The sequence below is a fragment of the Anabas testudineus genome, chromosome 18 (genome assembly GCF_900324465.2).
Source record: "Anabas testudineus chromosome 18, fAnaTes1.2, whole genome shotgun sequence".
NCBI classification, from domain to species: domain Eukaryota; kingdom Metazoa; phylum Chordata; class Actinopteri; order Anabantiformes; family Anabantidae; genus Anabas; species Anabas testudineus.
Genome location: NC_046627.1, coordinates 21681674 through 21706435, shown reverse-complemented (window position 1 = coordinate 21706435; position 24762 = coordinate 21681674). Strand labels below are relative to the sequence as shown.

The following is a 24762-nucleotide window of genomic DNA, read 5'->3' as shown; positions in this document are numbered from 1 at the left end:
TCAACCCGATTGAAATGCTGTGGCATGACCTTAAGAGAGCCATTCACACCAGACATCCCAAGCATATTGCTACACTGAAACAGTTTTGTGAAGAGGAGTGGTCCAAAATTACTTCAGATCGTTGTGCAGGTCTGATCTGCAACTACAGGAAACGTTTGGCTGAGGTTATTGCTGCCAAAGACGGGTCAACCAGTTATTAAGTCCAAAGGTTCACATACTTTTTCCACCCTGCACTGTGAATGTTTACATCTTATGTTCAATAAAAACATATAATGTTTGTGTACTATTATTTTAAGCAGACTGTGTTTTTCTATTGTTGTGAGTTAGATGAAGATCGGAGCACATTGTATGACCAATTCATGCAAAACTCCATGTAATCCCAAAGGGTTCACATACTGTATGTCATATTGTGAGAGAGATTCCTAATTATTGTATGTTTTTGAATCTTCATGGTCAAACTGGTCAAAAATGTTCAACCCATCTATCATCCACAAGACAAACACATGGTAGTTGAAGTCGGGATCAGATAAAGACAACAGAGGTACAATTGATACACAGGCCCCTTTGGGTTTTTTCCCAGGAAACCAGGTTAAGGAAGTATCAGTTAATACTAAAAACTGGCTTTATTCGTTTCTCAGTGCACCTGTGCACACAGCATGTCACATATCTGTTGCAAAAAATATGAGAATGTATGGAAACAGGAAAAGGATAAATAATACAGGTATTTAGCATCAACTGACAAGCTAATAGTCAGCAATGGCATTAATTAGAAATATAAAAAAATATATAGACAGATTTGGTTCAGGCTAGGGTCTCAAATTCGGAGGTACACACAAGTAGTAGGAAATAACCATGTGATTGTAGGATTTCCTATAATTAGTCATTTAGTGATTTATCTAACCTTTGGTGTTAAGGATACTTAATACTCACAGTACAAAAAGACAAGTAAATAAATTGCTGTAACATTTTGGAAAGGATTCTGTCTCAATTTGTTTCCATATGTTTTCATGTTAAATGTTCTTGTTAATGTATCATTATCTGACAGAGATCTGAAATCTCCATATTCTAATATTATTCAAATGTTTACATCCAGGAAGAGAGCACCAACCTATATTTGTAGAGATGTTAGTTATGTACAGTTTAGATCAGCACAACAAGGAGAAGCATCAGAGTGAAGGCGAAGACAGAAGAAAAGGCCAGATGTAAGTTAACAGTTTGTGGTGAATAGTGATCTCAACAATATATATTGTAAATGTTAATTTAACAAAATATAGATATTTCTATTATATACATTTGTGTGTGTTTGTAGTTCAGACCTGGTACAGAGAGTTATGTATGTTTTACTTAGAGACAAGTTCAAGAGCTGAAATTCATTCCTGAATGTGAATCATTAGTCAAATCTGATTGTACTGAGAGTTTCTTTCTTTTACAAGAACATACTGTGTGTGTGTGTGTGTGTGTGTGTGTGTGTGTGTGTGTGTGTGTGTGTGTGTGTGTGTGTGTGTGTGTGAGAATGTGTAAGTGTGTAAGATGTCTGCGAACAATTCAAACTGGTGAATCAGAGTTTGGGTTCTTTGTACTTGTTCTACTTTGTTTTCAGTTGAAAGCAGGAAAAGATGCAGTGGAGTCTGTTTCTGTTCATTCTGATGGGTAAGTGGATTAAATGTCATCTACAGCAGCTCTACTACCATTTTAAATAAAACAACTGAAAACAGAAAGAACAAGTCAAATAGTGAGTGAAATATTCCAACAAGCTGATTAACCCTGAAATTTAATAAAGTCTCTGACTGTTGATAAGAATATGTCTGATTTTTCCATCACTCTAAACAAAGTAGTTTCAATGAGAACAATAAATGAAAATGTCTTTGACCTGCGAACTGTTCTCATTCATGTCCTGATATCACCCTCCTCTTCTGGAAGAAAACAGCTAAAGATGAATCTGGATTCATTTATACATTTAAAAACACATTTTTAATCAATACAAACTAGAATGAGAATAGAAACGGTGAAGTCTAAGTAATGATTAATATCTCTTGTCATGATGTTTTATCAGCTCCATCACTGCAGTGTTTCCTCTGTTTTAGGTCAGAGTTTCTTCTGCACATGTCACCTGTATGTGTACCACTTTATTGGAGAGAATAAGACCTGGGATGAAGCTCAGAAATACTGTAGAGAGAAGTATACAGACCTGGCCACAGTGTCTGACATGACAGACATGGAGAGACTCCGTAAGTCTACAGAGACTCTGACTGAAGCCTGGATTGGTCTGCACAGCTACCCAGGAAAGTACAACAGGACGTGGTACTGGTCTCTGCCAGGGCTGAAGTTCAATGAAAATCAGACAAGATGGGATTCTGGAGAGCCGAATGATAAGGGTGAAAACAATCATCTAGAGAACTGTGTGTTGATGGTAGGAAATTCAATTCCAAATCAAAAATGGAATGACTACCCCTGCAATGGTAAATTGAAATTCATTTGCTACAATGGTAAGAATATATTACTAATGATGCTGTTATGTGTTTTTACTACATCATCCTTTGTAACAGTTGTTTTCTATTTGGACATGTAAATGATTTCTTTGTGGATATAAGAACTTAAACTATATAATTTGAATAATAATATATATATAGGTCTTACTTTATTTGTTTGCTTGTGTATTTTTGGTCACTGTGGTGATAAAATCCCACTTATTTCTGCAGAAACAAAACAAACCAACAAATCATTTCATTTGATCAACTATACATTGACCTGGCCTCAGGCTCAGAGATACTGCAGAGAAAATCACACAGACCTGGTCAGTGGACTTGATCAGCTGGATGATAACAGTGTGAAGTCTGGAAGTGATGTGTGGATCGGTGTGTTCAGAGACACCTGGAGGTGGTCAGATGGGAGAAACTTCTCTTTCAGAAACTGGGAATATGTTGAAGATTTGGTTGATGGACAAAGTGACAAGACATGTGCTACTACTGTGTTAAACAGAGCAGGAAAATGGAGCTCTGCTGATTGTAATGAAGAAAAACCCTTCTTCTGCTATGATGGTGAGTTTAATGAAGATCTAACTAAACAATTTTCTCTATTACGAGGTTCATTGAAGCATCAGAAAAACCAACTGATTCATGTGCTGTTTATATTTTTATATATTTAGTTATTGATGCCTGTTGAATTTATTTGAGAGATGCACTTTAAATATATTTGTATTTAAATGGAAAAAACAGAGTTTGACCAAAACATTGAGACAGTTTGAAAAGTTTGTCTATTTATTTTTGTTGTTGAAGCTTTCAAAGAAATGTTCAGCACTTTGGTCAACCTCAGTTGTTTTTAAATGTGCTAAACAATCAAAGTTGATGTGATTTGAATATGTCTTGATTTACATTCACCATCCTACCCACTACACTATCCAGCCGTACAACAGTAAAGGTACATTTTTATTTCAAATAATTTCTTTTTCTCTCAATAGTTTGGAGTTTGTGGCAATTCTCTAAATTAGTAATTGGTATCAAAGTAGGGCTAATTGTAGTATTTTCATTATTAACAAGGGATAGAATGAGTCATTTCAACATATCAAATCTCATATTCATACAGTTGTATCTGAACCTCCTGTGTTCATGTCTGACAGATAAATTGATCCTGATCAATGAGAGTAAAACCTGGGTGGAGGCCTTGAATTACTGCAGAGAGAAACACTATGACCTGGTCTCCATCACTAACCTAGAAGAGCAGAGATGGATCCAAGAGAGAGTCAAGAAGGCCTCAACTGAATCTGTTTGGCTGGGACTGCGCTACACCTGTACTCTGGATTTCTGGTTCTGGGTCAGTGAAGAGGTCGCCAGCTACACTAACTGGGCTTCAGATGTAGAGTGTGATGACTGTGACATGTCTGCAGTCATGGAGAGAGGAGGAAGAAATCAGTGGTTCAAAAAACCTGATAATGAGACATTTAATTTTATCTGTTCTAAAAATTAAAACACTGGAGACTTACTTTTTGTTATTTCTTATTTATTACTTCTAAAGAAGTTTATACAGATGCATCTCAACAAATTAGAACATTGTGAACTATTCATTATTTAATTTATAAAGCATAATTCTAATATCATATATGTAAAGTGGAAAAAAAAAATTACATTACTAGTTGAAATACTGTGTTTCACTCAGTGTGGGTCGGTACAAATTCAGTCACAGGAAAAAAGCTGTCTTGTCTCAACATCCTCCATATGGAGGATAAGTCACAGAAAGTCATGACGTCAGCCTGAAGAAGATTCTCATTTAAAGCTGATGTAAGAAAAGTTTGAGAACTTTATTTAAATTGGAGAGAGGCTGGAGTCAGAGAGCCAACACACACAGACGACTTCAGCTAACAGCTGCTTCATTTCTAGTATCAAGTCACTGAGACATCAGAAGAGTCTTTTCTGGACAAGAAAACAGGCTGCTGTCAAAGAAACCTGGTCTTCAGTAAGACCTCAACACCACCACAGTGCTGCAGTGATTAGTGTTAAAGTGTTATTGAGTGAATAAATAAACAGACTTTTCAGAAGTTCGACTTTTCTGTATTATAAATCCTCCTTGGATTGATCTTATTTAAAAATATTCTAACACTTAGAGATAACGGATATTGCTAAACTGTAAACCATATGTAACCCTGTAATGCTAAGTAACAAACACAGATTTCACTTCACATGTAAAGTACATTTACATGTCACCATATTTTTTTAGTTTGTTGAGATGTGTTTGTTTGTTCTCTGGATTTACTGAAAGATATTTATGCAATTGTAGCAGTTTTAAAATGATTTAAATTGACTATAGTAACTTTAGACTTTCTGTTTTATTTGGGAACACCTAAATGATCACTACATGTAAGATTATAGTGACTATTAGTAATTTCCTGAAGTTTTCATATTTGATTTTGTCTTGAAGTGTAATTGATTTAGTTTTCTTTGTGTATATGTTTTTGTATGTGTATAATTCCTGATCATCAAAGTTTTATGTAACCTGAATAAACCAACTAAACCATGAAGTGGATCTGTGTTTTATTACAAAACCAAATGTTCCTTTAAAACTAACCAGACTATAGAGCTGACATAAGAAAACCCGTTTTAAATTCTGAACAAACTGCTGTTGCTATTGTTTTTTTTTACATAAACAGATCAGTCCTCACCAAACATGACGTGTTGAGATCATCACATGTAAATTCTTGTAAATCTATATGTGAATAACTCCAGATCCTGTTCTCTCCCTCTGCTGACAGAACAAACTGTTTTATTTGTTTTGTTTTGTCACAGTCAGGATTCCACTCTTTAACTTCCTGTTTTTAGTTTAGTTTAATTTAGTTTATATAGTTTAAAGAAATTATTAATTTGTTTTACATTGCATAAACCCAGAATGCCCCAACAGTGAAAAGTAACTACCGGTAAATACATTTACTCTTATACATAATTCCTGTATAAATTTGAAATATTTGTATTTGCTGTAGTCACTTTAGAGTTTAAGATAGAAATACAACCAATGATTATTATATAAAAGTACAACAGCAGACATCATCTTCTACCTCGTACTGTGTGTCTGTGCTCCCAGGTACAACAGGAACATAATAATACAATAAATGTAGTGGTTACACTTTACAGTACACTGCACAAATACATGAATACTGTAGTTTTGTTGAATACAGTTTGAAGTCAGCTCAACATCCAGTGTACAGAATAGAGTTTGGTGCATGAGGTGGTTCTATCTGCTCAGAATGATTAACACAATCTGAGGATGCTGCTGTCTCTGATTTATTACTGACAACTTAAATGTGAATTCCTCTCTGATGATAGTTTTATTTTTTAATTTATGTAAATATAATTGTATAAATTGTAAATAATGATCAGATGATTACAAAGTAGGATGGATCTACTCAGTTTGTCACACTCCATAAAGTGACTCATAAAGATAATTGTAACCCAGGTGTTTTATGTATATGTATGTATATTTTGTTTATAGTATTGTATTTTATTTGAAAGTTATTGGAGCCTGAAATAGGGTTTTGGACGTTTTGATAATTGTTCTGCACGCTTGTGTGCAGGCTGTTTTTTTTTGTTTGAGGAACAGTTCTTCTGCTGTCGTGGAGCTGAAGTCTTCTCGTCAGGACTCCAAGATCATCACTCCAAGGCGGTGGTAGGAACCAGATTAAAGGAGACACTCTTCGAGGGAAATTCACCCTTTCCCTCGAATTTAGTGAATTACTGTAATTAAAGGTGTTCTATTTTTTCCGTTTGATATGTTGGCTATAATTTTGGCTTTATATTGAAACAAATGAAACTGAGACTGTTTAAAGGAATCTTTCAACAAGGAACTCAAGAAAAGAATAAGAACTGATAACTGAGTATTTGGGTTGACTTGAAAAGAATTGTCATTTATGTTGTGTTAATTATTTTCTCATTATTTTTTAGTACATGGTCTAAAATAAGTTATTGTTTGTCACTGTAATTGTTACATTTTTTTAAATACATTCCTTTTGCTATTGTCATAAGTGTGTATGTGTGAATTTCTAGTGGGATGGAGCTCTTTTCACTCTCTTTGTAGAGTTGCTGCTGCCAGTCTCCTTACCGAACCCAGTGAGAAGTGAATACGGAGAACCCTAAATCTGAGTACCTGGCAGATCTGAATCACACTGTGCCCAAACTCAGTAGGAAACATAGAACAGATCATCTTAGATACTCAGTCAGGTTCAGAAGGGTAGATTTTAGATAGCCAGGATAGGGCACAAGCCTACTAGGGGCTACATAATCATGAACTATTAGAAAACTACTAGAATCTATTTAGTGATAAAATTAATTAATTAAAGGTGTACAGAAAGATTAACTTTATTCATCTCTGTGGGAAAACTGAGGAGTGTTGTTTTGATTCCTTTAAGTGGGTCAACTTGAGATTCAGTCTCTTGTTACTTCTACATATCAGTTGGAGCTGGGGCCTTAGTGTTTGAGTGTACATGTTCATGATGAGCTAACAGACAGCAGGAAGGTGGAAAGATGAGAGGAAAGGCAGTGAGGCAAAATTAATGTAGTTATATATTTTATTGTTTGCATGCACAACTCGCCCTTGGACCAGGATCAATGGAAGTAGAAGAAGTTTAAGGACGCATTTGAAAGAAAAGGTGGTGAAGAACGTGCACACCTGCGAGGAGCGAAACTGGAGGCAGAGAGGGTGAAGTACGGTGGGAACCATCTGTGAGAGCAGTGGTGCAGAAACGGGGGATGAGGAAGAGGAGACCAGGAGTAAGGATCAGGGTCTAACACAAAACTAATTTTCTGCTGACAAACACTTGTTTGTTTTTTTCAGGAGAAAAATATTCAAACTCGCAAAATAGTTCACACATGAAGTTTTACCACAGTGTGTCTTCCTCAGTAGACTTGTAGATGATGCAGTATTGATGCTATACTGTGATGTATTTTGAATGATAAACAAGTCAAACTACATGAACTGTAAAGGTGTATTTAGTTCATGTCCAGAACTAGTTCAACAGAGCACAAGATTCAAAAATAACCCAACCGTCTGCATTGTATGGTCTCTGTGTGTGCTGTCCTCAGTCCCACACCACCTATGGCTGCAATTCTATTGTAAGAACAATAACAATAATTAACAATACATATTTTTTATTGGCAGATTATTTAGTGATATAGGTTACACAAAGTCAATGGTGGGATCTTAACTTGCATTTACACATTAACTATTAAAGTAGTTCACTTTAACCAGATATATAAAGGACAGTCACATGAAACAGTATGTTTCATAAAAAAAGAGAAAAAAAAACACATATAGTGAAGTTGATATTACAGAAAATAATTAACTTTACTGTTTTAATTTAATGTCTTAAGACATCACAGTCTGAGGCAGTAGTAAATAAGGACTTCTTCTTGGTTGCCTCGTCTCAACACTGCAGGACGTTAGAGCATCCAGCCAGAAAATGTAGAAAGAACTGGATCAGTCGCTCAGTGGCACAGGAAGACTCCTGGAGACACCAACACATGAACAGAACAAAAGATATCTGACAAAATAAATTAAAAAGTTAAATGGGTGGACATTTTATTATTTTTTCATCCATATAGACGTCAGACAAAGTTATGTTTTCATCTTCTAGAATTCATGGCAGAGCTCTCTTTCCCTATTTCTAACATTAAATCTTGATGTTTGAACTTGAACTTAAACTTTTTAATTTGGTCCAAAAACCACAACCCTGACACTTGGCACCATCGTCAGATCTAGTACAGACTCTCTGTTTGTGTTAAAATCCACCCTAGTTGTATTTAACTCATAAGAATCCAGGCCCATTTCTTCTGAAAGGAAAATTATGTGGGATATGAAACAAACCAAATGGGACTTGTGAAACATTTCTTAAAGTGAAGTATACTAAGTGAAGTAACACCTGGATAAAAACACATACTCCACTTGAAAAAGCAAAACTTTCAAGCACAACAAAGCATCCAGTACTCCATGTTACATGCTACACTGTCGGACAGGACACGGTTTAAAAAAAAAAAAAAAGAAAAGAAACGTTCCTGTTGCTGCCCCCACAGCATAGTCTAACTCAAAGAGGATTTGATTTGGTTTATAAATAAACATTTGATATTTCACATTTTAATTAGCTTGTATCTATCTAAGGTTATTGTGTATAAAACATTTATTTTCCTTAATACTTGTATTTTTGTATTTTTGATTTAATCCTGCGTCAGTGTTTCCTCCTGTTGAGCAGTTAAGCAGCAGCTGCAGTGTCAGACATTAAAATAAGAAAAGAAGAAAACAAACCAACTCAAATCAAACTCCAACACACAAACACATCACTAAAAGTAGAAGGTTATACAGCTTTAATGTTTTTAAATAGAAAAAGGAACAAATGAAACTGAGATAGTTCCACTGAAACAGTTTAAGCTGACCTACAGTACGTGTTCTGATTTCTTGATCTAACCTTTCTCTGGACTCACCTCCATCATCAACCATCCAGTAGATGTTGATGTTCTTCTTTCCTTGGTTCTTCTGACAACTGTCTTGATGTGGTCAGTGTCACATTTATCATAAAGGACCTTACATGTTTAAACAGGAGGAACTTCACTTAACATGAGACACCAGTGTTTTCTATCCTATGCTGGATATGTCGGGATGATGACTCAATGGTCCCCTAAATAATTATTGTTGTATAGTGGAAACAGTGATCTAAGTATATGGGCTAAATTTGGTTCTTAACTTGAGGACTCACATTAAACTGGTTAAAATGAAATGCAGGAGTTTACTATCAAATCTTCACAATCAAACTGGTCAAGGATGTTCAACCCGACTATCAGACAGACAACAGAGGTACGACTGATACACAGGCCTCTCTGGGTTTTTCCCAGGAAACTAGGTAAATGAAGTATCGCTTTAAACAACAAGCTGACTTGATTCTTTACACAGTTCACCTGCAGGTCACATGTGTGTTGGAGCTTGATAATAAAATGTCTGGAAACAGGTAAATAATACAGGTATTTAGCATTAGCCTAACAAGTTATTGGTCATTTACATTTAGCTTTTATCCAAAGCGACTTACAAGTAGGGTACAATGGTAGGCAGGGTAAGCGTAAGGAGGTCTTGCCTAAGGACCCCTACTGGATTGAACCCCAGTCTCCCACATGGGAGGTGGTGATGTTACCACTACACTAACCAGCCGCCTTAGTCCTTGCTACTTGGTCATCAGTAGCATTAGTTAGAAATATAAAAACATACACCTGTAGATAGATTTGGATAGAGTCACAAATTAGGTACTAGCTCAACATGACACGATACATGATACACAGGGAGATAAATACAAATAGGGGAGAATAACCATGTCTTTGTAGGAACCACTATAATAAAACAGTTAATAATATATTTCGCCTTTGGTGTTAAGGATACTTAATACTCAAAGAACAAAACAAGTTAACTGAGTCATTGCCCACATAAAAAACTGTAACAGATTAAAAATGTTCCTGTCCTCAGTGGTTTCCATATGTTTCATATATGTTCTTCTTGTTCTCGTAAATAGATCATTATCTGACAGAGATCTAAAACCTCCATATTATAATATTATTCAAATGTTTACATCCAGGAAGAGAGCAGCAACACTATGACCTTGTCTCCATCACTAATCTTCACCAGCAGAGATGGGTCCAAGAGAGAGTCAAGAAGGCCTCAACTGAATTTGTTTGGCTGGGACTGCGCTACACCTGCACTCTGGATTTCTGGTTCTGGGTCAGTGATGAGGTCGTCAGCTACACTAACTGGACTTCAGGTGTAGATAGAGATAACTGTGACTGTGATGTCTGAAAAACCTGATACTGAGAAATAGAATTTGATCTGTTCCACGTGTTTGTTTAATTTACACTTTATCAAAACAATATTAGAATATTGTCAAAAACTTTGTTTTCATGATTTAAGTAAAAAAGTAAAACTCTCTTATACTGTGTGCATTATGTGTAAAGTGAACTACCTAAAGCCTTTATTGTTTTAATTTCAGTGATTATAACTAACAGCTCATAATCACATACTACTTGAGATGTGAGTGGATCAGGGTGAGTCTCTTTTGGGACTCAAGGATGAGTCCTTTATTTTGAAGTGTGGGAGAGTGTGATGATCGGGGAGGGGAAAACCCTTAGACGGAAGTGAATTGAATGTCATTGGGTAAGTGGATACAGGTGGGTCTAGTTTGTATGGAGCAAAGAGACACTGAGGTAGATAACAGGCGTGTAGATGCTGCACCAGGAGATTATTCTGTTATTGAAGCTCACAACAGTTTCAGGTGGGAGGGTGTCGTTCGCAGTTTGTATATCTGCTGGCGATGAAGACAGAAAGGTAGGGGGTAGCAGTTCCAGTGTGAAGAGGGGAAGCTTGATGCCTCCTGTAGATACTGAGGGCTGGGCTTAGATGAGTGCGCCACTCGCTACTGCTCTATGTATGTAATGTGCTGGCATGTGATGCAGTGATACCCGACCTTGGTTGCCGTCAAACGCAGCCGTTTAGCTCCTCCTGTTTCCGTGGGGAGTCAGATTGCACCTGAAGCTCAGACCCTGGGGTCTTGCCTGCTGGAAGAGTTAGGTGCAATTTAAATAAACAGATCTGTGAATTTTGTGTGTCTTTTAAATGTGGATGAAGGGGTAGTAGTGGGAATGTGTGGGCTGACCCGGTGGGATAGTTATCAAGTTCCCCTTGGTGAGTGTCAGTGCAGTGCCTCTAATTAAAGGAACTGTGATGTACCCATTGTACAGGGGAGATGTGTAGCTTAGTTGGTAGAGCAGTCATCTATGTTCCCCAGGGTCAGTGGCTCAACTAATGGTTCATCCAGGCTACATGTTGAGGAGGTGTCCTTGGACAAAACACTCACACCCCACAGTAGCACCGTCATCCACTGCAGCTACAATTCAGCAACAATTTCCCCAAAACAAAAGTAAAGCATTATTATTATTATTATTATTGCTTTTATTGTCTCAAAATGATACTGAGAGGCCTGAGTAGATGTTCTCTACAGCACAAGTCAAAGGCTTAGACACATGTCCTCATTCAATAGTTTTTCTTTACTTGTATTATTATCAGCACTGTACATTTTTATCCATCTTGTCCTTTCATGGTTTGCAGGAATACTGGAGCCAATCCCACCTCTCATTGTGTGAGAGGCAGGATACACACTGGACATACTCAAGAAGAACTTACAAACCTATGATAGTCAATGACAAAAATAGTTATTACTGAGAAATTACCAACATATTTTAAATTTGTTGGTATACACCACAACATTGATTAACTCATCTCATGACCTTAAACCTACATCAGTGTTGCCTACTGTAATAGCTTCATCACACTCAAGCACTGGTTTATTAAACAGACAGTAATAGGTTTATTACACAAATGTGTCCTACTTCACAGAACAACACACAGATATTCCTAATTACTAAGTTTTTAAATCTTCACAATCAAAATGATCAAAGATGTCCAACCCAAATATGAGACACACAACAGAGGTACAATTGATACACAGGCCCCTCTGGTTTTTTCCTAGGAAACCAGGATAAGGAAGTATCAGTTTGAACTAAAAAGGGCTTTATTCTTTTCTCAGTGCACCTGTGCACACAACATGTCACCATCTGTTGCAAATAAATATGAGAATGTATGAAAACAGGAATAGGATAAATAATACAGGCATTTAGCATCAGCTGATTAGCTAATGATCAGGATTTGCATTAGTTAGAAATATAAAAATATATATAGAAAGATTTGGTTCAGGATAGAGTCACAAATTTGGTACTGGCTCAACATGACCAATAGACGTATAAGATGGAGATAAATAAAAATAGTGGGGAATAACCATGTGTTAGTAGGATCCACTGTAATAAAATAGTTAGTGATTTATTTCATCTTAGTTAGGGAGGAGTTAAGGATACTTAGTATGCAAAGAACAAAACAAGTAAACTCAGTCATTCCCCAATAAAGAGACTGTAACATTTAAAAAAGATCCTGTCCCCAGTTGGTTCCATATGTTTTCATGTGATATGTTGTTGTTTTTGTAAATGTATCATTATCTGACTGAGATCTAAAAACTCCATATTATAATATTATTCAAATGTTTCATCCAGGAAGAGAGCACCAACCTATATTTATAGAGATGTTAGTTATGTACAGTTTAGATCAGCACAACAAGGAGAAGCATCAGAGCGAAGGAGAAGATAGAAGAAAAGACCAGATGTAAGTTAACAGTTTGTGGTGAATAGTGATCTCAACAATATATATTGTAAATGTTACTGTAACTAACTATATATATTTCTATTATATACGTTTGTGTGTGTTTATAGTTCAGACCTGCTGCAGAGAGTTATGTGTATTTTACTTACAGACAAGTTCAAGAGCTGAAATTCATTCCTGTATGTGAATCATTAATCAAATCTGATTGTACTGAGAGTGTGTGTGTACGAGTTCAACAAATATCTGTCAACAATTCAGTCAAACTGCTGAATCGGAGTTTGGTTCTCAGTAAAGTTCAGTGACTAAACACTGAATGTTTGTACTGTAGCTACGTTTCAAAGGTCTCGTGATAAATGTTGGTGTTTGTGATCAGTGTAAGAAAATGTGTGATGTTGGTTAATGAAATGTTTTGTTTTGTAATATGTGTCTTTGGATGTCAGATACATTTCAGAACAACATTCTAACAGTGAAATCAATCAATTAATCAATCGCACTGAAGTAAGTAATTAATTATACTTTGTTTTCAGTTGAAAGCAGGAAAAGATGCAGTGGAGTCCGTTTCTGTTCATTCTGATGGGTAAGTGGATTAAATGTCATCTACAGCAGCTCTACTACCATTTTAAATAAAACAACTGAAAACAGAAAACACAAGTCAAATAGTGAGTGAAATATTCCAACAAGCTGATAAACCCTGAAATTTACTAAAGTATCTGACTGTTGATAAGAATATGTCTGATTTTTCCATCACTTTAAACAAAGTAGTTTTAATGAGAACAATAAATGAAAATTTATTTGACCTGTGAACTGTTCTCATTCACGTGTTGTGTTATACTGTACATCATGTCCTGATATCACCCTCCTCTTCTGGAAGAAAACAGCTAAAGATTAATCTGGATTCAAATAACAAAACAAAAAAACAAAGCACATTTTTTATCAATAAAAAGTAGAATAATCTAGTTAAACGAATGGGAATAGAAACAGTGAAGTCTAAGTGACAAGTGTTTGTTTCCTCTGTTTTTAGGTCAGAGTTTCTTCTTCACATGTCACCTGTATGTGTACCACTTTATTGGAGAGAATAAGACCTGGGATGAAGCTCAGAAATACTGTAGAGAGAACTATACAGACCTGGCCACAGTGTCTAACATGACAGACATGGAGAGACTCCGTAAGTCTACAGAGACTCTGACTGAAGCCTGGATTGGTCTGCACAGCTACCCAGGAAAGGACAACAGGAGGTGGTACTGGTCTCTGCCAGGACTGGAGTTCAATGACAATCAGACAAGATGGAATTCTGGAGAGCCGAATGATTATAGAGGACAAGAGAACTGTGTGTTGATACATGAACTGTCAAACCAAAATCAAAACTGGAGTGATTTCCCCTGTAACACTAATCATCAATTTTTTTGCTACAGTGGTAAGAAAATGTGACTAATAACACTGTTATGTGTTTTTAGTACATCATCCTATCTAACATATGTTTTCTTTACATGTATTATTTTTTGTGTACTTACAAACTTAAACAATATGGTTGAAATATAATTTCTAATAAAAGATACAGGTATTCGTAACTTCTGTAATAAAATCCAACTTTTTTCCTGCAGAAACAAAACAATTCAACAAATCATTTCATTTGATCAGCTCTATGATGACCTGGCCTCAGGCTCAGAGATACTGCAGAGAAAATCACACAGACCTGGTCAGTGGACTTGATCAGTTGGATGACAAAGAATTTAAGACAGCGATAATGTCTGAGGATCATCTGTGGATCGGTGTGTTCAGAGACACCTGGAGGTGGTCAGATGGGACAAACTTCTCTTTCAGAAACTGGGAATATGTTGAAGATTTGGTTGATGGACAAAGTGACAAGAAATGTGCTACAACTGTGTTAAACAGAGCAGGAAAATGGAGCTCTGCTGATTGTAATGAAAAAAAACCCTTCTTCTGCTATGATGGTGAGTTTGATGAAGATCTAACTAAACAATTTTCTTCTTTACAAGGTTCATTGAAGCATCAGAAAAACCAAGTGATTCACATGCTGTTTACATTTTTATATATTTGTTTATATATATTTACTTCATTCATTTCAGAAATTAATCTTTTTACCAGACTTTAAATAATAGGATAAAATGAGTCATTTCAACATATCAAATCTCATATTCGTACAGTTGTATCTGAACCTTCTGTGTTCATGTTTGACAGATAAATTGATCCTGATCAATGAGAGTAAGACCTGGGTGGAGGCCTTGAATTACTGCAGAGAGAAACACTATGACCTGGTCTCCATCACTAACCTGGACGAGCAGAGATGGATCCAAGAGAGAGTCAAGAAGGCCTCAACTGAATTTGTTTGGCTGGGACTGCGCTACACCTGCACTCTGGATTTCTGGTTCTGGGTCAGTGATGAGGTCGTCAACTACACTAACTGGGCTTCAGGTGTAGAGAGTGATGACTGTGACATGTCTGCAGTCATGGAGAGAGGAGGAAGAAATCAGTGGTTCAAAAAACCTGATAATGAGACATTTAATTTCATCTGTTCTAAAAATTAAAACACTCTAAAACTGTATATGTAGCAAATGATATGTAGTAATCACAAGTTTAAGAAAAGAGAAATTAAAATAAAATAACTGAATAACAGCTGCACTAAAGATGTGTAGGATGTGTGTTAGTGACATCTCTTTGTTTCTGATTCAACCTCAATGATGACAGTGACCAGTTGTTTTTCTGAAAGTGTGAATTAATCTCATTTATCCAGTTATATAATATAGTTTATAAGTTTTTATCTACAGTAAACTGCTGTGATTGTTCTGTCATACATTAGTGGAACATGTTTGTATTTCCTAAGTGTTGGTTAAGATCTGGTGATGGTGTTATGGTTTGAATATGTAAAGTCAACGTCTTTGATGGTCACAGTGATTTGTGAGTGTTGGACGTGAATAAACTATTAAACCATGGTGACATTCTTTCATTTTCTTAACCTAACCTGGTTGAGTTTGTGTCTAAACTTAACTAAACATTAACTGCTGTATATTGTTGTCATGTCATAAATCACTTGTATTTGATTTGCAGCTCTTTGACACAAACAAATCAGAAAAAACTCCTGATTTCATTCTAATAGTTGATGACACTTGTTACTTAAACTGATCACTTGTCACTTTGTTGTTGTTGTCCAGTAAAACAACAACACCTGAACATTAACTCAAAGAAAGAAAACAGCTCAAAGGAAATAACTTTTCATAAACATCATAAATAACAAGAGGATCAAGGTCATACTTACATAGTTGTTTTGGATCAAACATACATAAATATCAGAAAAAAAATGAAATGACAGATCCCCAAAATTGATCAAACATACACAGTCACACCCTCTAATATTTTGTTGGACCTTTAGCTTTGACTACAGTACACATTTGCTGTTGCATCATTTCAATTGCATTAATTATTCAGATCTTGTATTGATGATGGGACAGTCAAACCACTGCACAAAATCTTCTCCAGCACATCCCAAAAATTCTCAATGGGGTTAAGGTCTGGACCCTGTGGAAGCCAATCCATGTGTGAAAAGTATGTGTCATGCTCTTTGAACCACTCTTTCAGAGTTTAAGCTAGATGAATCCTGGCATTGTCATCTTGGAATATACCCATGCCATCACTGTGCCAAGTGATAGCAAACCTTACATACAAAGAACATTGTGTTTATTGAATTAGAGGTAACCTCAGAGGTACAAGTCCAATTTTAATACAATGAAATGTTTAGTTTTTACATTAATAGTAAAATTTAATGACTAAAGCTATGTGGCAGCCAGAAGTGCAACTCAAACAGGGAAGTGTTTTCCACTGTTGTTTTTTCTAAATCATATTCCTGCCATCTATAAACCATTTCCTAATTATGGTACCTTTATATTTCAGTATTCAAATGCTGACATTCAAGCAGCTTCATGGCAGCTTTGTTACAAACTGGGACGGACGAGGACCAAACGGGTATGAACAAAAGGATATTTATTAACAAAAAGGAGGGCAGGGGACACAGGGAACTAACACAAACTAACAAAGTATCAACATAACAACACTGTGGAAACACAGGCGAAAACTCAAACTAACTAAAACTCTACCGACGACAAAGTACCAACAAAAAACCTTGCACTAAGGCGGACTTGAAACTAACAAACTAAATGTACAAAGTGACAAACCAAAATCACTGCGCAAGGCAGGCAAATAGGAACAAACATACAAAACTAACAGGACAAAGTATCAACTAAAAATGCTGCATAAACACAGACCAAACAAATCAAAACCTACAAACCAAAAACAGACAGGTGCCTCACTGACAAACAAACGAACGCACAAACAGACTGACCAGATTAGTGAAGGAGTAGTGTGAAGCATGAATGAATCGGCAAACGAACTAACCAGAGGTGAATCAATGTCGGCATGAGAGGACATGAAAGTCAGGGTGAGTGAGCATGAAAGTCAGCAAACCAGCCATGAGCAGAGGACGGACGGGAGCTTATAAAGTGGAGGGATGCACAGTTGAACTGAATGAGTCAATAAGTCCGGTGAGTGAGAGTGGAGAGTAGAGGAAGTCCATATGTGGGTGTGTGGCAGGAGGGTGAGACACAGAACCAAACATAACAGACAGGGGCAGAGGGAGGAATCGTAACAAGCTTGTTCCTGGAGAATATTTGAATAGGATAAAATGAAAAGACAGCTGCTAAGAGAAGAAAGAGAAGTTATAGATTTTAAAATCAGTACTGATGTTAATGGAGCCCACTGCTGTTAAAATGTACCTAAATTACCTCGACGAGTAAGCATGAAAATGAAAATTTTAACTTAGTCTCTGCTAGTTTTAAGAAGTTTTGGTTGTGGGAACCATTTAGCCATTTAGTTAAATACCTGATTTATCATATGTACCATCCCTCCTGTTGAGACATGGTTTAACCCATGGCTTAACATTTGATTTAGAGATGGATGGATTTGGTTTTGTGATCACATACAGATGCTGTCAGGATTTTGTTTAAACCGCATCTTGTTTAAACCAGTATTCTTGTTCAGACTTGGGAGAATTGTTTTGCTTAATTTTTATTAATTTAACCTACATATTTAAGTTTTGTATTTCCAAGCTAGTGCAACTTAAAGTTAAGTTGTATTGACAGAACTTATAAACATTATTTTTTTTTACTTTAGGTTTGTGACTTAAAATTATGTGGTTAATCAAATAATTTCTTAGGGTGCTTTCACACCTTAATTTGTTTGCTTTGGTCCGAATCAGTTGACGAGTTTGTAAACTTGTAGCAATTCACCTCAACTAAAAAGTCAGGTGAGGTGGATATGGTTTACCAATTATCCATTTCCTCCGCTTATCTCACAAGGAAACTCCCACATCAGTGGTTTTATTAAGGATACATGGGAAGCCTAAATATTTCCATAAAATCATTCTTCTTCTTTATTAAGATCACAGGCTGCCCCTGCGTATCCACTCTCATCCAAAAGTTAATCAATTTCCCAGCAGATTTACTGGACATGTTTGTTTTTGTTTTTAAATTCCACAATGCACATGAAGGACTAAGCGATGGTTTTAGGATGTCAGCATTAGTGTTTAGATTCCAGCCTCCTTGCTGCCTTTTAAATAATTTGAAAAATGTAAAGATTTTCAGTAGTAATGTTGTTATTACTGCAGTAATAATTCACAAATTAACTTAAATGTATAATGAAAATAAAATCTAGTAATGGTCCTCTGAGTTCAAATGTAGTGGTAAAAGAAATAAACATTTAGATTGAACTCCGAAGTGGCTTAAATAGAACTAGAATCATTCTGAAATAGCCACTGTAATCTCTGTTGATTAAATCATATTCAATTCATCTGGTTTCTCCATCAAATACAAAACAAAATATCAATGCTTTCCATGTTAGATGAAGTGAGTTAGATGAAGCTCGGAGCACATTTTATGACAAATTCATGCAAAACTCCATGTAATCACATACTTTTTCTTGCCACTGTATGTATTTTCTCCTAAGACAAGGTTAAATAAGACACATTATCATTAGTGATCACAGATCTACATGCTCTTTTGTCACATCAAACACGTGTGTGTGTGTGTTTGACCTTTGGTTCTTGATCTAGTCATGCTGTCCTCGTCTTTTCTGAACCTGCAATTTTTTGCCCAGTGGCCAATTTTCCCCACATGCATGACATGGTTTGTCTCTCTTTTGAGGCCACCTCCTTCCTCCACAGCTCTATCCTCTGCCCCTTCCTCCTCTGTGACCTGCTCTGTCTCTGTTCCTGCCTTCTGTGTGCTGTCCTGTCTGGTAAAACACACCAGAGAGCTGGTTTCCTGAAGGAGACAAATCATCATCATGCTGCAATATTTTTCTTATGAATATCCTCCTTGTTAAAATTATTCTCCTTATGGTCGGCACATAGCTGGTAATAAATCTATTTATCTCGGGAAAATATGTTCCAGTTGCTTTGCACATGGTCCAAACCTCAGGTTCTATGTCAGTGACAGAGAGTAAAGGACTAAGGGAAGAGTCAGCCTGGCCCAATTGTCATGATCTCCTTTTTTAACTTCTTTTTGTCTTTCATACTCGCACTTGTCAATGTCCCTTAATTAAATCTTCACATTTCACTACTTTTTCTTCAAAACCAACACTTTAGAGGGTCTTCCACCCACTACTCATAAATGGCTCTGAAGTGGAGAGAGTGGACTCTTTCAAATACCTGGAAGTGTCTATTTCTCAAGACCTGTCCTGGACCTATAACATAAACATCATGGTGAAAAAGGCCAGACAGTGTTTGTTCTCTCCTCAGAAGACTAAGAGACTTTAAGCTCCCCCTCAAGGTACTCGGAAAGGTTTCTGTTCTTGATTTCCACTTGTTTTGTTTCACTATGTAAAAGGAAGCAGGTACATCAGTGCATTTCATTGTACACTGTACTATGTACATTTTTTGCATATGACAAATAAACAGATCTTATCTTATCTTATCTTATTATATATTTAGCATCTCTCAGTTCCTTTTCTCCTTTTAGTCTAATTCCTGTTAACTCCCCTTCTGACATTCAGTTAACTTATGTAGCATAACGCTTAAGCAACTGACCCTGTTAGTGTGAACATTGCTTTTGTTGTCACCGTTAGCTTTCTGCTGCTTGTTGTTTTAGTAGGACATTGTTGAATATCCACCATTCACTCTCAAATATCGAAGTTTTTTGTCTGTTGATCTGTATATTTTGCTTAAGCAAACACACACACACACACACACACACACACACACACACACACACACACACACACACACACACACACACACACACTTACCGTTACCGTGAACTTTTTTCTCAATTTTTACGTGCTGCACTGAGTAAGTTATTTGTTATTCTTCATGGTTTTCTCATATACTCACCCGATACTTCAGACTGTCTTGCTTCACTGTGGTAAGGATGCCATCACCCTTTCTCAGCAATTAGCTGGAGGACTTTTCTCTAAGGAAAGTTCTGAAAGGACTTTCCTCACTGCACGGATTGCAGTCCCACTTTCTGGACGAAGGAGGAAATCTTGGCATCCAGCTCGAAGGACCAAGTTGTCAGAAAAATTAGATCAGACAGAGTTTGATGCAAGTCTTGGTTGAGTAGGATTTACTTGAGCAAGAAGCCAAACCAGTACAACTGAGTTGCACAAGCTCAATTGACTTCACCTGGCTATTACAAAGTCTTGATACAGAAAGAAAAATAACAAAACACAGATATCTTAGACAGACATTATTTTTTTATCATCCTGGGTGTCCGGTCTCAGCTCACTGCCAGTTCAGCAGCTGCTTAATCTTGGTTGTGGAGCAAGAGGATACTCCATACAATCCTGTACAAACACAGTGCTCTCCTTTAATACACAGTGAAACATACATCATTCCTCTGTCAGGTGCAAAAACAGCTCAGTATAACGGTAGCTCAGAGTGGGCTGGAGCCAGCTGTAGGATCTCTCAGATGCACTGCTTCATTTCTAGCTGCAGAGGGCTCTCTTGATGTTGCACCGACTTCCTGTAGGACATCATGAATGCAAGTCTTTGAATGTATTTGGTTCACCTGGGGCAGGATGTAAAGTATCCTAATCATGTAAGAATGGACCTGGTATGTGGGTAAGTCAAAGCTATAACTTCTATTAATCATATTTAATGTTACACCTACTGTTCCTGCCTCATCTTTCTTAATATGTAGGCATCATGTCATGTACTTATGGAACTGCTCTATTACAATATTAATACTCTTCTGCCTTCTTTCTCCTATTTTACTGTAGCCATGATTTCACAAGTGTGATGGTCATTCTTGTATAAGATATACTTCACCATTGAAATGCAACATGTGTCTGTCTAAAATGACATACACTAGTTTGTCATTACTATTACTTCCAATGACTGGAATGTGCAAACCAGTAAAAAGGGATAAACAATGATAATAATAATAATAATTTTGAAATATAACTATAAATTACATAAATAAATGATGCTATTTTTTTAAATAAAGAAGGCAGAACATGTTGACTATCAGCTTTTCCCTCCACCTTTTTTTTTTTTACTTTGAAATACAGTAAATGACCTCTTTTATCACTGATATAATATGTAGGCTACTTCTTGTTATACAGAGATGCGTCTGATGAAATGTCTATATTTTAATATTCAAATTAAAAGTGATATGTTACCTGAATATTTTATTGAGAGCAGTCTACTTTCCAGCTCCTCCTGTCTGCCTGCCCCTCACTTCCTTATTTAATCAGCTTCCGGTTTACTCCTCCTGGCCTAATTACCCTCGTCTAATCATTGGCTGCTTCAACTCTTCTTAAGCAGGTAACTTGCCAGATTGTCTCACACTCTCCTGAGAGATACACTATCCATCTGCTGCCTGTCCCCTTGTCACCCTGAGTTTTCTACCCGACCTGTTCTTTCTCGTGTGCTCTTCCTCCACTCAGGACTTGCCCTGGAACCTGTCCCTGCCTCTGCTCTACTCTCCAGTACCGTGAGGAAGTTCCCACCTGACCTGTTCTCTCCCTCGTGCTCCCTTTCCTTTCTCTGTCCTTCTCCATTTATGCTCTGGACCTCACTGTGTATGACCTAGGACTGTATTTATCTCCCTGATTTTGGATTATTGGACTTTGCACACTTAATTGTTAAACTGCTCACTTGTTTATGACCCCGGACTTATCATATCAATCTTTTTTGGACACTAACTATTTTGTATTGTGCTTGAGCAAATTCGCAACTACTTAACTGGAACTTTACCATCTCTTGAAACAGCTTTTCTGTGTATGACCCTTGACTGCCTTATCACGCCAATGTTTGGATTTTGGATGTCAGATAGTTTGATCATTGTGCTTCTGCACTGACTTTACATGTCTCTGTAATCAGCCATTAGGCTTTAGCTCTGTGCCGCAGGACAATCTGTTTCCACTCGTTTCCCTCAGCTCCACGTGCTCTCTGATCTGCACCGGCCATCTTGGACAATGATGTCATCTTCACCTCTCACCACTTCAGGATCATCATCATTAATCACCGCCATTACCAACTCTGCCGTTCACCTGCTGAACTTCCCTAATTTGTCTGTTCTCTACTTGTGGCGTTACTAAACTTTTTGAACTCTATTCTGCATCAGAGTTATCTCTGGAGTCCTTCCTCCACTACGTGGCAGTCTACATTAACATGTCAAAGGTGAAACACAGAAGGTGAACAAAATGTTAAGCTATTTTATAACTGCTGCTTAGGCAAGTCCTTTTTTTTTTTTTTTTTTTTTTTCTTAAAGTTTATGTATTAAAGTGTTCCTGTTATTCTAAAAAAGAGTGAGATCATAGATGGTGCATCAAACCAAACAGTATGTACAGTATGTATTCCTTATAGACCATTTTTTTTTGTTTTTTTTTCTCTTTGCACATTTGTCTGATCTGACTGATGTATGCAGACACACAGTAAGACAGAAGTTCAGTCCCTACTTTGTCTGGTTTTGTGGGAAACACTGCTTTGGAGGTCTATTCAGAATTCTTTCCCTAGTTTACTTAAAAAAGGGAGTTGTCCCTCAGATGTAGAAATGTTAGGATTGTGTCAGTGTCCTTGGCCTTTTTCTTGCTGCTGCAGACTCAATGTTCAAACTTCAAGTTTGCAGAGTTCAGCAACAGAACTCAACAATGGACAGTACTAAGTTGTCTCTCTTCTTACTCCCATCCTACTGGAATCAGAGGAAACTGAAAATGTATTTTACATTTTGTTGAATATTTCCTCAAACTGAAAAAAACGAAAACAAAAACAAGTCTGTGTGCACATTATTTAACACCCAACTGTAGTCTACTTCAATGCTGCTGGATTCTCAGGCTCAAAGATGGACTCATTCTGTTTGTGTAATCCAAATTTGGGTTTAGTTCAAAGTTGGAAGCTGTAGGTGTTACAATTTAAAGATGTTCTGCCTTGTTTGTTTACTGGGTTAGCATTTTGAATGTAGCAACACTAGCTGCACAGTAATGCTACAAGGTCCATGTGGTGTGATCATCCTGCTTCACATACTGCAGTACTGATATTAGTGACAGAATGCTGCAGCTCTGTTTGATTAGGAAAAATCAAAAATCAAAAAAAAAAATGTAAGCTCTAACTGCTCATGTCAGAGTGAACATAAGGTTTGTAGGTTTGTAGCCTAAATATGCCAACCTTTTATGTTTACACACAGACATACCCTGTTTACATACAGACATACCCTGTTTACATACTTGACCTACCCTGTATTAGAGTGAAAAGTAAACCTGAGAATCCTGATGTAACCACTGCCCTGGCGCACTGCGAAATACTATGTGCACAAGTACTAGATTGCTGTAAAGGAGTGGATGAGAAAAAAATCTCACAAGACCTGTTTAGCTGAACCAGAACATATAGCCGACTTTTATTCACAACAGTTATAGTTCCTGTGTTTCCCTCACTTCAGTTCTTGTAATAAGACTAAATGAATCCCCCCTGGATACAGAGAACTTTATTGAAGTATATTCATGGAAAGTTGACTTGAAGTGAAAAATGTGGTAGGAAAAGGTACAAATCTAACAGAGATAAGAACGTGTGTATTGATGCTGGAGTCATGGCATCGAGAGCCAACACACACAGACAACTTCAGCAAACAGCTGAACAAATGTTTCATTTTAATATCAAGTCACTTTTGATCCAGAGACAATGCCAGAAGAGTCTTATCTAAAGTTTCAGTATGATTTGGAAAGGTATACACAGTAAACAGTGCATGTCAGAGAACAAACCAAGCCATGGAGTACAATGAAAGCAAAACTGAGCAATCAAGAGAGAAGGGCCTTAGTCAGGGAAGTGACTAAGAACCTGATGAAATAAAGACTTATGTACATTTAATTAATTTGTTTTTTATTTGTAATACATTTTCTAAAAATTCAGTTGTCATTATATTGTTTGTAGAAGGTTAAAGAAATAATCAATTTAATTAATTTTGCAATAAAACTATAACATAACAAGATGTGGAAAAAAATGTAAAGAATGAGAGGAAAGGCACTGAGGCAAGAATCACTATTCTTTGGACATGTTGAGAGATTTTTAAAAGAAGCCATAATTTGCCTGTTCATATTTGTACTAAGCCAGTAGTATCCAGTTTACCCAGTAGAGTAAGACCAGGTATAATGTTTAGGGATTCAAATTAAGATGTGAGCTCAAGATTTCACACAAAACTAAACTTTCTGTCTTTGTCCCAGAGACTTTCTCTGAACCTGCTGAAAAACACAGCCATGCTATAATGTGATTTACTTCATATAAATGCATATATGAGTGAAGACCTCATTCACCCATTCACACACACACTTACACACCAATGGTAGAGCTGCTATGCAGCTGATCTGACTCACCAGGAACAACTTGGGGTTCAATATCTTGCCCAAGGACACTTTGGCATGTAACATGGTAGCTGGGAATCGAATTACCGATCCTAGGATTGGCACACAACTGCTCTACCGATTGATCCACAGACACCCCTGAAGTGAGTAGTTGATCTGAAGTTAGAAAAGACAGAAAGATTAAAAACT

At 36.8% G+C, this 24762-nt stretch overlaps 1 protein-coding gene across 2 annotated transcripts; it reads left to right on the top strand.

The window, feature by feature from the left end:
- The first annotated feature begins 1549 nt into the window (after positions 1 to 1549).
- Positions 1550 to 15665, top strand: LOC113157521 (macrophage mannose receptor 1-like). 2 transcript variants are annotated; one of them, XM_033326563.1, is made up of 5 exons: positions 12644 to 12717; positions 13242 to 13291; positions 13736 to 14128; positions 14316 to 14666; positions 14914 to 15665. In XM_033326563.1, the coding sequence occupies exons 2-5, from the start codon at positions 13258 to 13260 to the stop codon at positions 15258 to 15260; spliced, it is 1125 nt and encodes a 374-aa protein (XP_033182454.1). In that variant the 5' UTR covers positions 12644 to 12717; positions 13242 to 13257; the 3' UTR covers positions 15261 to 15665. The 2 variants fall into 2 exon arrangements, with proteins under 2 accessions (XP_026208856.1, XP_033182454.1); XM_026353071.2 differs by lacking the exons at positions 12644 to 12717; positions 13242 to 13291; positions 13736 to 14128; positions 14316 to 14666 and adding exons at positions 1550 to 1650; positions 2085 to 2486; positions 2700 to 3038.
- The last annotated feature ends 9097 nt before the right edge of the window (positions 15666 to 24762 follow it).

Bases quoted from the DNA above. Each gene is read 5' to 3' on its own strand.
- LOC113157521 (XM_033326563.1), top strand. From the start codon at position 13,258: ATGCAGTGGAGTCCGTTTCTGTTCATTCTGATGG. The intron at 14,129-14,315 runs GTAAGAAAATGT...TTTTTCCTGCAG, and splicing joins TCAATTTTTTTGCTACAGTG to AAACAAAACAATTCAACAAA. The intron at 14,667-14,913 runs GTGAGTTTGATG...CATGTTTGACAG, and splicing joins ACCCTTCTTCTGCTATGATG to ATAAATTGATCCTGATCAAT.